The sequence below is a fragment of the Erpetoichthys calabaricus genome, chromosome 4 (genome assembly GCF_900747795.2).
Source record: "Erpetoichthys calabaricus chromosome 4, fErpCal1.3, whole genome shotgun sequence".
NCBI lineage: Eukaryota > Metazoa > Chordata > Cladistia > Polypteriformes > Polypteridae > Erpetoichthys > Erpetoichthys calabaricus.
The window spans coordinates 118,233,664-118,248,170 of NC_041397.2; the positions used below are offsets into that span (position 1 = coordinate 118,233,664).

General features: G+C 36.3%; 1 protein-coding gene across 1 annotated transcript in view; it reads right to left on the reverse strand.

The window, feature by feature from the left end:
• dmd (dystrophin) overlaps window positions 1-8,271 on the reverse strand; it is a 2,688,357-nt gene extending 2,680,086 nt beyond the window's left edge. Inside the window, exon 1 of the mRNA XM_051926236.1 lies at window positions 7,741-8,271. Within this exon, the coding sequence (XP_051782196.1) occupies window positions 7,741-7,822 (82 nt within the window). The 5' untranslated portion in view covers window positions 7,823-8,271. The remainder of the gene's footprint in view (window positions 1-7,740) is intronic.
• Window positions 8,272-14,507: the final 6,236 nt, after the last annotated feature.

The following is a 14,507-nucleotide window of genomic DNA, read 5'->3' on the forward strand; positions in this document are numbered from 1 at the left end:
ACTTTTTGAAAACTGGCACAGTAATATTTACCATGACAAATGCCTTCCAAATGGAAGTAATTAGGTTTTGTATTCAATGTCTCTGTTTTTAAAATCTTGACATAAATATGCTACTGTTATTTGTTTTTATAGATATTGACATGAGATTGACACTTTCAGACCCTAAAATGATGCAATTCTCACCCTTTTCATTGCATCTTCACTACAAAGTTTTACTCAATCTTATCTTTTTTTGTCCACCATTGCTTTAAGTTCTTCTGTTTTTACTGGACTTGATAATTTTCCATTAAATAATATATAGCTGGGGACTTTATTTTATCTTAGATAGAAGTAAAATGATCACGTTGTGTTTCATACTGAAAATGCTGACTGCTTGAATCCTCACTGGATTCTTCAAAGTTTTAAATAATTATTGACATGGCTAAGATTTCTGACATATATATCATTAGATGACAGGCTTACTACAGATTTCCTTATGGATCATGGATGTTTTGCAGATGTTTTAAAAAGCAAGCTGGCATGCTGGACATAATTCTTTTGATTTTTGGTTTCTTGATATTATCTGCTATCTACTTTATAGTAGTCACAGGAAGCAAATACAATGGAAAGTATAGGAGACATGAAGGGGACATTTTGGTTAAAGGTAAGTAAGGTGTGAACTCAAGCTCTTCTCAAACTCAAATCAGCATCAGAAAGGCCACAGTACAAGCAGAATGGAGTTTTAAGATGATGGACTGGCAATGGCAAAAACAGAACACAAGAAGTACAAAGGAAAACACAAAACAATAAAGGCTTCTGTATCCCTGGGCCTTCCTATTCAGATGGTGGACTATTGCTGTCAAGTAGGATGGCTAGTCCACTTTCCTGTATGCACAAAGAGTCACTACAGTCTTACTTTCCTCCAAACACCATACTCCCTTTCTTTCTCCCATCAGTCAACATGTTGCCTCTGATTCCACTCCCAACTCCTAAGCCACCAAAGTAGTGACAGAGGGCTAGCTTTATAATGCCAACCAGAATCCACTAACAGGGTAACAACAGAAACTACTTCAGGAGTTACTATATTAATTAGAACTTTTGAAAGCCAAAGGGGCTCCCACACTCCCAAGTGGCAGCTAAACATCTAAAGATAGATGCATCCACCTATTACCCTGTGTTTCCCAATATTTAACAGGTGAAGATGAAAAATAGGAGGGAACTCCCTGCTGCCCTCTAATGAACTGGGGAACTCCTTTCCAACATGTAGTTGTTTGCCTTTGCCTTTACAGAACATTTTACTCCCCATGGATAATTCTCAGGATTCTTAATACTATTAATGTCTCTAGTGCCCTTTGTAAACATTGTAACGTAGCACAAATCAGTATGAGATTTGCTTAAGGATCTTACAGCATCCTGTGAGAGTTCCTTAGTGTCCTCTGTTGGTCACTACCCATTTTATCATTACAGTAACAATCACTGGAACACCCTGAAACTTTTTCAATTGTAAATATTGAAGATGTTTGCTATGTACACACTTTTTCAATCCAATCTCTAGATATGCCAAGAATCAAATTTTCACAAATGAGTTTCCTACAATTTCCTACTCACATACACTTTTATTGCACAATCTCTTCACAGAGGGAAACAACCTTTTTTCTTAACTAAAAGATTCTTCTTATTTGAATCCATGACAAAACCATGAATTTTTTTGGACATTATTGTTTTTATTGGGTCTCTTGTCAAACACATAGTTCTTTCTCCACAATGCCCAAATATTCTGGACATATTTTCTTTCATTATAATTCTCCCTTCTAAGCACAAATGTGTTTTCATTTTTCAATTTCTTTTTTTCCAACCATCCATTACTGTCTGTTCCGTAACAAAACTCTTTTCTTTTTTGATTGTTGCCATACACTTTTTTTTAAATTTCTGTACAGGAACAATAATTTTTATTGAAAGTCTATTGGCTTGCCAGGTTTTCATACAAATTAAGGTAACATATAAACAACATTTCTGATATAGAAAGTAGCACAATACAAAACAATACCATATGATTTAAGTTAAAACATAGTGTAAATGTGCCAACTACTTTCAAGAGAAATAAAAAGGTCAAACTGGAAATGTAAGGCAAAAAAGAGCAGTATGAATGTTAAATATAATTTTAATTAACTGATCAAGTAAGTATTATGAGTGTCAAAAAAATTAATGCACTGAATGAGCAGGGGTAAGGAAACATATTTTTCATGTACATACTGTATTAAAATGTAGGGGAACTACATTATCTAATAGTGAAAGCAAAGAAGTTACAAAAACACACATGTATATTTGTGTCATAAGCATTTTTACATATTATATAATGTATATAGTATATATGTGTTATCACATGATTGAGGCTGGTACATCTCTTATGGGGAAATATTTCACAGGTGCATGGAGGGAAGGAATATATATGTTCTGTCAGTGACGAAAAGGCACACCACAAAGGCAAAGAAAAAGGATCAGGAGAACAACGGGAGTCAACTGTAGCCTAAGCCTGCTACCGAGATTTCAAAATACTAACATTAAAACCAAAATCTGAACTGAAGAATGAGATCAAAAAGCAGAGCAGAGGTATTAATCAAAAAGACACTCAAGAAACGATTTGCAAGTGAAATGTTAAGATTTTATTAGATCATCCACAAAATGAGTTAAAGCTGAGGTAACCATCTTTACTATATAATTATCTGTAAAGTCATGAGGTGTACAGCCTCGGACATCACTCCATAGCAACTGCATAACTGGATATAAACCTGTAGAAAATGGCGACGCCCATGAAATTGAAAATTGCATTGCAGGAGGAGGCAAAATAATATAACACCAAAGAAATGGGAAATATTAATTCAGTGACCTTGAAAGTGGGTAAGGGGAAAAAAGTGTGTAAACAAGTGTCACTCATAACAGCTTGTTTGCACACTATATAACCCTTTTTCCATTTCCAGGCTTAATTTGAAAAAAAAATGCTTCTGTAGAAGACCAATGCCATCACTTTCTCACAAATTCTAACTGTACCTCTTCTAATAAGTTCTTTAATACTGCTCTGAAACAAAAAGTCAACTTCATTAAATGAACCAATATGTCGGAAGATACAGTACACCAGCGTAGACAATCAAGAGTTATATTTTCTTCCAAACTTTTAACAATAACCTTTGCTAAAGGAAATTAAACAGATTTTTCTACTAACTGGGGCCACACTTTTTTAATGTCATTTCTTAAAGTGTATATTTTTCTTACAGTAGACTTTCTCTGTTCTCTCTAGTTATGTCTATCTTAGTTAAAGAAAAAGTCGCTGATGGCCTTCAGTTTTATTCAGATTAAAACAAGTTTCATTTTGTGCCTGTTCCTCCATTTGGAGAAGTTTTCAAGAGCCTAATTTTGCTAAAATAAGCTGTTCCGATGGCATGATACTCGGTTCAATATAAAAACATAAGTCATTTGACAAATGAGAATATTCAGTCCATCAAGTTTGATTGGTAAGGTAAGTTGCCCCAATAGCTCGTCCAAATAAAAAAAACTCATAAAAGTTGTCATACTTTTCTGCTTTTCAGCTACATGATGTTAGTTTTTACCCCCAGCTAAAGGAAAGGCCAAAAATGAGGTTTTATTAAACATTAAATCAATCGAAGAAACCTCCATTAATTGAATGAAGTTCCACAAAGAAATTAAGAAAAATCAGATCAATAATTTAACAAAATCGGGAATTTTAAGCCAACAAAATAAACAATAACCTAAATGAAAAAGAAATATTTACTCTAAAGTGATTTGGAAACAGGAAATAAAAAAGAGTCAGTATTAATGTTATATAGAAATACAAAGTTTACAAAATACAAACAATTAAAGATCTCAAAAGGAAAACTAAGGAGAAATCCACAAACAAAATATGAAAAAACTTGGAAGCCAAAAAATACATCCAAAGCGATACATTTGTAAGAGAAAACTCTACACAAAACTGTAATGAAAATCCTTAGGAAACTTGAGACAAGCTATAAATCATAATAACATTAGAGCATTAGAAACATTGTGATAACAACATCAGTACACCGAGATTGTTCAACATAACATCAAGTCTTGGTGTCATTTTGCTTGGCTTTTCTCTACAAAATCTTAACAAGTTTCCAACCATTTCCTCATTATTTTGTTGTAAAATGTATTTTAAAGTAACAAATGGGACCCACTGTACTAATTCCTTTCATAATTTTAAACACTTCAGTCATGTCCCCTCTTAATCTCTGTTTACTTATACTGAAAAGGCTCAGCCCCTTTTATCTCATACCTCTTAATCCTAGACTCAGCCTAGTCGCTCTTCTCTGGACTTTCTGTAGCACTCCTCTTTGTTTTTTGTAATACTGAGACCAAAACTGAACACAAAATAAATAAAACAATGGGGAACAAAGATCAAAGAGCAACAGCAACTAAGCTTGCAAATTCTCTGCAACTTGTTGAGGCAGTTGAGGGTCTAAAATAGTCCACTCAAGTCAATTGTGACTGCACTTGAGAATGACACCCCTGAAGATACAAGATTTGACATTAATATAAATTACTGGGTAAAAATGGAAAAGACAAAAAATAAGACAAAATTAGGGATCTGAGGATTTAAAAAAAAAAAAAGTGCAAAATACCTGTGTAACCTTAACACATGACACGATAGTTTGTTTCACATTGCCACAACATTTCTGTGGAAAGGTTACATAACTTCCTTATTAAAAAGCATGTTCCTTTAATTTCTACTGGTATTCTTGAGTACTTTATTTAATATTTAACTGGAGTAAGCAAATTTATGAAAATAATGTCGCTTTAATTTTGTTGGATTCTCAAATTTACAATAAACTCACAGGAAAAAATTCCCTGTATGCAATTTCCTCCATAGATAACTCCTAGTGCCTTCCGATCACAGAGCATTTTCAGATATCGTAGTCTATCGTACTGTATATGCACTGTGCAGCAAACCACTTGCTCTTTTCTTTTTAATCCACACTCTTAAAAATGTCTTTTAGTGGCACTGAATGCCGAATTTCAAGGTTGTATGGTTCCTTGTAGAACTATCACTTGACAAAGTACTATTTGTTATGAATTTGGTTGTTTGTGTTTTGAAAAACTTCCTAATATGCAGAAAAAACTGAAATATTTATCGTATGGTAGGCTACCTAGCAGGACACTGTCAGATTAAGAAAACCTGAGCTTAGCCTGTGTCATTGGATGTATGCAGCAAGAGCCTGTTCAAAATCATAACTTACTTAGCATTTCACAAATCTGATAACATCTATCTATGGTTATTGCTGTGTGGAGCCTATTATGAATATAAATAAATTAAGGTTCTTTCTGGAAACTTCATGTGGATAGGTCTTTTGGGAACCAATAATGGTTCCCCTATAGCGTTGCTCTTTAGAACCACTCTGGCACTTTTATTTGTAAGGGTCTGTGTGTGTGTGTGCGTGGGTGTGCGTGCATGTGTGTGTGTGTGTGTGTGTGTGTGTGCGTGTGTGTGTGTGTGTGTGTGTGTGTGTGAGAGAGAGTGAGTGAGACCAAACAGCATCACTTCTTTGTAATGAGTCTCTTAATTTTGCCCCCTACCACACAAGGTTCAGTAGAAGCTAGCTAAAGTTCCAAGCTGAATTACTAACTTTCTATGAAGGGCACTCTTAACCATTTTGAGACTCTCCTTATGTCATCTTTTGGTCCCTCAGAAACAGACAGTTTTTACATCTCTAATTCAGCTCATATTTTGAACAACCCAAGGATGGGAAGACAAAGCCAGACTTCGGAAGAATATAAATGGTACACACCATGTTGTTACAGATTACACTGCCCTCTCTTTTAATGCAGTAAATATACAAAAGACTAACATTTTACGTCACTGAAATGGACAAAAAGAAAAAGATTAAAGATAAATCCATACTGCAAAGTAAATTTAAAAATACAGTTCTTAGCTAGAATGTGCCATCAAGCTGTTTCAAAACCTTCTTTTCAATTCTCATTGTGGGATTACTGCTCATCTATTTTTTTCTTGAGTCAACTGGTAACAATTTGCCATATGTAGCACATTGGGCAATTAGTCACAAACAGCTGTGGTAAGTTAAGTGAAAGACACTTGACAGCAGAGAGCAGCAGAAAGCAACAAACAAGAGAGAGAATGCACGGGTAGAATACACAGGAGTCTCTCAGTGCCCATTGGGAAAAGCAAGGTGATGAAGCTGTGAGTAAACACTGAAATCTGGAAGATAATTCTATTGCTTACAAGACAGGAATACTTTCTTCTGTGTAATGATAGTAGTGTGTTTGTGACTCTTTTCATTACATGTGTGGGTTTTCAGATAAGAGGGTGTCTTAGAATATTTTTACTAAATGACTCTGTATGAAGAAATTCCCACATTCTGCCTTGTAATTTATAGATAAGGCAAAAATTAATATGACAAATTAAAAGCAGATTAAAACTATTGCTTCCTTCTAATGAAATTTCCCTCTATTAAAAATGATATTTAAAGCAGTTTGATTTATATTGGGCAAGAGACAAATAACACATATTTGCTTTTTCATCAAAGAGAAGTTGAATTTCAAACTGCTAAGCAGTCAATTTTATAATTAAGTTACGTTTCAATAGTTTTTAATGGCATACTCCATTTTGTTCAGCAAATTAGTTTCCAGCTAAAAACAATAGAGCTTAATAATGACATATTGCATTTAACCAGGATTACAGTAACTGACATGATTTGCTTATAATTCTTTCTAGAGTGTAACAAGGTGTGTTCTGTGTTAAATATGAAATTGCACGGAATAAAAAGTACGTTAAAACTGCTTATGTTAGACAATACGCAACTGTCTCAAAAGTGGACCTTTTTCTATTACAATGTATGTTGAAGGATAACTGAACTCCAGCTCAAGGGAAGTGAAACTTCAGTCCAGAGATTTACAGTAAGTTTAAATGAACCTGCCAGTTTGCCTTTACTCATCACACAGTTCAGCCTTTCACAAGGATGCTGCCACTCACAGGACAAGCCCCACTACTCAGGTCAACTCCTTTTTCCATTAAACCCAGAAACATGGATCACAAGTGACCTGAAAGTACTTGGAAAGGATCTAAACAGTTATAAGGCATACGGACACGTCTTAAAAGTTACAATTATGTTACTGGAGCGGGATCAGACACAACATTTGCCATTGGAAACAGTGCCCTATTAATAGACCCGTTTATAAAAGCACATGCTATAAAAATGACTTCTGTGAGGTGTAGGTTTAATATATCCCGGTGAAAATATCCCATATGAAATCCAATACAAGGTTTTCAGCATTTTTAAAAATAAGTGGAACACAAATCATTTCATAGTGTATAGTAAACCATCCGCCAAAGAAAGGCAACATGTTTTAGGCTTTCCAAAATGACAAAAAAAGAAAAATTATGGGCTTTATAATAAGATCCTATAAGATTTTCCACTACGATGAAACTATTTACTAGATCACACAGTAAATCCTTTTATATAATAACATTTATCCCAATGAAAGCCGTTGCAAATGAAACCTGCACTTTTCCATTTTCTTTAAACCAAACTGAAGCTCCTGACTTTTTGTTCGAGCCAACTGAGGGTTAATCCATTCGTGACTGGAGGATTGCCTCAGACCAGCTGGTTGCCTCAGATACATTTGCTTAGTTTTCCGCTACAGAGGAGCTGCATGTGAACCCATAACATCGGCGACTCTCGTTTTGTTACGCTTAAAACTCAACAGCCTTACCGGATCTCGTCCTTATAATTTCATTGAACTCGTCTCCTGCCGAGTCGCTTCTCTGTTCATCGGGACGTCCTGCTTCAGCCATGGTAAAGTTCTATTTAGTAGCAAATCCGCTGACAGAAAATGGTTAAGTAAATCCGACTGACTTTATGTTTTGTATCAAGTGGAGCAAATGCTGATGGACGTCCAAAACAAAAAGAATATAAAAGGTGAGGCGTGAATTCAAGGAAAATAGTCAAGCTTTAGCTTAACACTTATGTGCAGTCCACCCGGAGGGACACTGAAACAAACGAGGGTGACATACATTAAAAAAGGGGGAGTGCTAAAGAAACTGTCAAAAGACACCCGATCGCTAAAAACAGGTGCGGGTCCATTCGTTCCTTTAAATAGAGTATGGATAAAGACAGGAACGTGTAAGCAGAGAAGGGATGGACAGTCTGACACGCAATACATCAACATCAACTTTCAAAGTAAGGAAACTTTTATTTCCGAGGAGATCGATGCTGATATTTCAAACGCGTGCCAAATTTACTGAACTAAGAGCCCCGTACATTAATGATTCAGTAACTCACCCATCCCTCCCTTTTCCCTCCCCTCATCTGCAAATACAGCCGGCAATAAAACGGGTCGCAATGAGATAACGTGTGCGAGTGCCGTGTGGGTGGGTGCGCGTGTGTGTGTCAGCTAGTCGACTACACTCTCTTCCGCACAGCTGCTACGGCTCGCAGGTTATTTTAACACAAACGCTTTCACCCATCTTGGGCAGCGATTTTATTTACAGCTCCTGCGTGCCTGGCAGCACTCGCTTCCCTCCTACTCGCCCTGGAAGACTCTACGCATCTACACGTATAGCGGAAAAAGGAGATCATTTAGCCTGGCGACAAGGAGCAGCGGAATTCGACACCAGCAGAGCGAACCCAATCCAAAAAGTCTCGAACCTATTATTATTATTATTGTTGTTGTTACATTTTAGTCTACTTGATGAGAAAATAGAATGATGTGTTCGGAAGTACTTTGGAAAAACGGATAGAGGTTGTTTATAGTTAAAGGTAGCTGAGATTGTCAATGATGACGCAAAAACACTATTATTATTATTATTACTGCTTGGATCCTTGTAACACCCAAGAAGTCATTAGCCTATCTTAGAGAAGTGAAAGTGAGTCCGTAACTGCGATTCTGAACTTCTCACTCCACCGTGTAACTAATGTCGAAATTGACAGTGAGTATGTGTGGGTTCCCCATAAATCTTTATTTTACAGACATCTTTCATGTTATGCAGCAGCGCAGAACGAAACATTTTAAAGCATAAGGTTTAAAAGTGCAATACAAAATCAGTCAAATGCAATATATGTAATTAAAGACGACTAAATAAATAAATGGAAAAACTTACAAAAATTAATTTACCTACTATATGTGAAGATTAATAGGAAGATTTGACAAGTGGAGCTGGACTGTCAGGATCAGAATGGTGGATATACAAGAGTGAGTTAGAAGATAAAAACTTAAGTAAATAATAAAACAATAAAAAGAGGTCCATTAGCCAAGAACAGATAGCAGTCTGGGCAATCAAAAGCTATAATAAAACATTTATTCTTATTTACAACACAATAAATAATCCATTCATTTATAAATGCAGTCAGTTCTGGTGGCACTGGCCCCGAGGCAAGAGTCAGCACTAGTGATGAATGAACCCAGCTGAATTCACCTCATAGGATGTGGAAATGTTCAGGAATTTTGGCGAACTTGGTCGAAACGCACTGAAGTCAATGGGGAAGGAAAATCTGAACTAGTCTGCCCGGATTATAATGGTGCAGTGATCAACTAAGTGTCCATGAGGGCTAGGAAATTATCTGACAGGTATGATGGACTGGTTATTGTGGCTAAAAATGTGATCTGAGCTGCTAAGGCACCTATGTTAAACACTGCACCACCATGCCTCAGCGCTACATAGCAAGGAGCATAACATGTTAAAATAATAATAATAATACATTTATTAATATGGCACCTTTCCCATGCTTAATCCAGCAGTGAAGACACAACATACAATTAATCTATGCAGAACAACAAAGTATTATAATATTCTCATTATGGTCAATATACCATTAAATTGAAAATACTGTTTTTTTTATTTTTTATTTTTTTTAAAATACATGCAGAGTAGAAATAAAGGTGTAGTGCCAATCAGGCAATGACATCACGTATGCTTGTATATGTACAATACAATACAATACAGTTTATTTTTGTATAGCCCAAAATCACACAGGAAGTGCCGCAATGGGCTTTAACAGGCCCTGCCTCTTGATAGCCCCCCAGCCTTGACTCTCTAAGAAAGGAAAAGGAAAGGAAAAACTCCCCAAAAAAACTTTGTAGGAAAAAATGGAAGAGACCTTGGGAAAGGCAGTTCAAAGAGAGCCCCTTTCCAGGTAGATTGGGCGTGCAGTGGGTGTCAAAAGAAGGGGGTCAATACAATACAATATAATACACAGAACAGAACAAATCCTCAATACAGTATAAAATAAAAAGTTTTTATTTTAGAAGTAAAAAAAAATAAAAATTTTAGAAGTATGAAGCAGAATTTAACAGTAGATGATATCACATAATAAGATATGTCATACATTAATCATGCATGTGAAAAGCAGATCGGGCAGAGCCATAAGGTGGTTCATGCATGAGTAAAAGTTCTGCACATGTGTAATGCTAATTAGGCAGTTAAGCACAGATTGGGTAGTAACATTCCCATCCACCATAGCTGCTACAGTTCTGTGATGTCAAAATGTTCTCACAAAGCATCATGGGATACTAGAAAAAAAAAGTCTGTCTAAGCTGGTTTCCCAATGAATTTTCCAGGAAAAAAATGGAAAACAAGGTCACTGGCAAACTGTGCAACTTCTCTTCAAGAGACACTTTGGCAAATTTTGACAATCAACACTAGTCTGCACTATACATATATATAAACATACACTGAATAAGTTATAAAGTAGTGTCACACAAAGAAAGTACTACTCTAGGAACATATAAAACTCAACTCAAAATGACTTAATTTCAAAGAAATGAGATGAATGGAAATGATGAGTTTTATTGGACTGAATGACCTGTTCTCATCCAAATTGTTCTGTTTCTAAAGTGATATGAGAAGAAAGTGTAATTCTTTGACAAAGCCCATATAAACACAATGACAATGATCAAGCTCCACAAAGACATTCCTAGGGCTAAGAATTAAACCCACATCTTTGGAGATGTAAAACAGTAGTACTAATCACTATGACATGAAGCTGCACTGTACTTAAAAAAGACACGGACAGCCAAACATGTCTTTGAGATTAGCTTCCTTGGAGCAATCACATGGGGACATTAGGAAAACCTGCTAACTCCACACAGAGTGTAGCTTGTAGAGAACTGATTGAAGTTACTGGATCTGAAAGATAGCAGTGCTAAACATTGCAACATTATGCAGCACAACACTTACCCATTGATGACCAAGATAGACACAATAAACCATCAATATATACAGTATATTCTATATATTTATATATCTATAACTGAATGAATATATATATATATATATATATATATATATATACACACACACACACACATACATGTACACATTCACACATGTATACAGCATATAAATACTGTATATATGTACTAGCTGTGTGTGGTCTTCGGGATAAAAAACAACCCAAAGACTCCCTAGTAGTTTTACTATATTCGTGAACTTGGAGAGGAGTCAGCTAATTCTTAAGAATTACCCAGTGCAGAGAATATGGACCCACCTATGCATGCTGCCCCACTGGCTTTCGTAAGAAGACACTGGTGATACCATATGTTGTGTCTTTTCATCTTTGTCCTTATCACAATGTCGTTGCGCGGCAGCATTTGCTGCTCACAGGTCTTTTGTTGTGAGAAGTGAGGTGCATGCATGCACCATCTAGTGCCTGTGGTTAAGCGTGAACAGAGCAGACTGCTCCATACACACACACACACACAGGTCTTTTGTTTATATATTATGACCGCTGCCGCAGGGGAACTCGGGTGCTCTTCAGAAACTCCCCCCTAAACAGTATTTCAATGGAAAACAAACACACTCTTACACCTCCTCTTTGTGGGTTCAGCTGCAAGCCCTCACTCTCCTGTCCTCTCTTCCCCCAGACTCCCTCTGCTCCAGTTGCTGCTTCTGAGCTGCTGTAACCCCTTGAAGAGGAAGATTTTGTCTTTTTTTGACCAGGAGACGGGGCCGAGGCATCACGTTTGACAGCTGTTCTGTGGCCAGACTGCTTCCAAAAGGTTCTTGTATTAGTATCTGTCAGAACTGCAAGAAAGTTTCTGCTCCTTGGAAGCCCTTCTATGACCTCCTGTGCAACTTTGTGACCCAAGCTTGACAATATGTCTAATGTACGCTCACATAAGACACACAACAGATGGGACACAAATAACTAGTCTAAAAATCATGGAGTAAACTCTGACCTGGCCTTGTGACAAACCCATCTACTGTAATTATCACTGCATTGCGTTCTGAGTACTTCTACCCATTTACAATGTTATTGGCGCCTTATGGGGTATGGTCAGAAGGGTTTCCTTGTTTTACTTTTTCACTGAATTGTGCATTTTGCAGCAGCACTTGCAAATATGCTGTTTCAATGAGTTACAGTATCTGTGTCTCCTTTACAAAAAACACAAATATGATAGAACCAAAACATTGAAACAGAACATGTGCAGGAAATTCTCACTACTTTCACCTGAATACCTTTGTCACTGTTGAAGCTTCACTACTATCTGCCAGTCACTTTTCTAATTCAAATTTTTAGCCTGACGCTTCTCCATCCTTTGGCAGAACAACTAAATGCAGAAACGTAAAGGAAATTCATACATTTCCAATGTTTGTTGAGTGGGCAAAATGCAAAATTGTATTGCACATTTGTAATCTACACCAATCAGCAAAAACATTAAGACCATGTGCCTAATACTGTGAAGGTCTCCCTTTTTCCACCAGAACAGCTCTGACCAATCAAGGCATGGACTCCAATGGATCTCAAGAAGTGTCCCGTGGTACCTGGCACATTGGCAGCACATCTTTTAAGTCCTGTAAGTTGCAAGGTGGGGCCTCCATGGATCAGGCTTGTTCTTCCCGCAGATCCCAATGATCTTCGATTAGATTAAGATCTGGAGAATTTGGAGGCCAAGTCAACACCCTGAACTCTTTGTAATTTTCCTCAACCATTGGTGAACAATTTTTACACTTTGGTAAGGCACATCATCCTTCTGAAAGAGGCCACTGCAGTTAGGGAAAATCATTAAAAGGAAGGGATTTGCAAGGTCTGCAGCAATCTTTAGGTATTAGGAGTGATTATTGTCCTTTTATCTACAGAACAGAAACAACAATTCCCATTTGGGCATCTGTATTCAGTAATATCAATAACAGTGCATGGGGAAAATTTTTCAAAGTGAAACCATAACCCTGGGGCAGAAAGAGTGCCCTATAAGAAAATCACCTTTAGAAATGGCTAACTCTCAAGCAAACATTTTGCTTTTTGCATTTTTTCTTGCCTAAAACAACATTTGCAACATTTGTGCAATCTCAAAAAATGGATCAATACTCAATAATACCCTTGGTTTGTTTTTTATGTTTGGAACATGACCCATCACCTTCATTTGAAAATGCAAGAATAGGCTAGGCATTTTTTTCAATTTATAAAAAATGCTTCGCCTTAGAACACAAATTAATGTAGCAAATTAATATATACTAATGACTATGAAGTAATAACTCTGACTTTTAAAATACCAATCTTACCCTTCAATGTGGAGACAACCACAGGAACCACTTTGTATATATCCATCTTAAAAGGATAAGTGTCTGTGCGTCTATCCAGCAGCTGCGCCCCTGTCATTCCAAACAGATGGCTCATCACAAACATTAACATTGATTTTACAAATCCCATACCAAATGGCATATAACTGAGACATATGCATTGTATTTACCATTCCAGCAGATGGCACATTACAATCGTTTGTAGTAATGCATTTATTACTACACATGTTTGTGATGTACCATCAAGTGGAACGACAAATTTAATGCATTTCATTACTACATACATTACCAAATACTTTATAATAGATGGTGCACTGGAAATGTTAATGTTGTGGTCTACATTGATTACTTAGATTTCAATCCATCTTAGACAGGTAGCACAGCCATCTATACACATGTATATACTGTATATATAATGTGTCATGCTTTTTCAAACAGCCAAATTCACAAGTTCACCCATACTTGCTAAATTGACTTGTACATTCAGTATATATTTAGGATATGGAAGAAAACACACAAGCCGCATGGACATTGACTGGTCCAGAAGTTCAATTCATGTTCCATGAGCTGAACATGCATATATCTAACAATTTACAACAAACAAAAAGGTTAGAAAAATGTATGCATGATTCAACATTTATGTGCTTTTAAGGACGTAGTTAACTGATTTGAAAGTTTGTGCATTAACACTTTTTAGTTACCTCATCACAGAGCCAGTTATTATATTTATGTTTATTAATCATATATGTAACAATGTTCTTTTCTGAGAAATAAGACATAAAAGAATGCAATTAAATTAGTTAGAAAACTAAATTCAATACATGGTTTTTGAGAGCACTTTACAATGCTGTGTAGTATGGCGTGACTTGAAAGAATCTCATGGTAAAAATCTCCATCTCGCGGGACTTTCTTCCAAAAAGTCTCTTCAAAAAGTCACGTCTCGTCACAGGATTACTCTCGT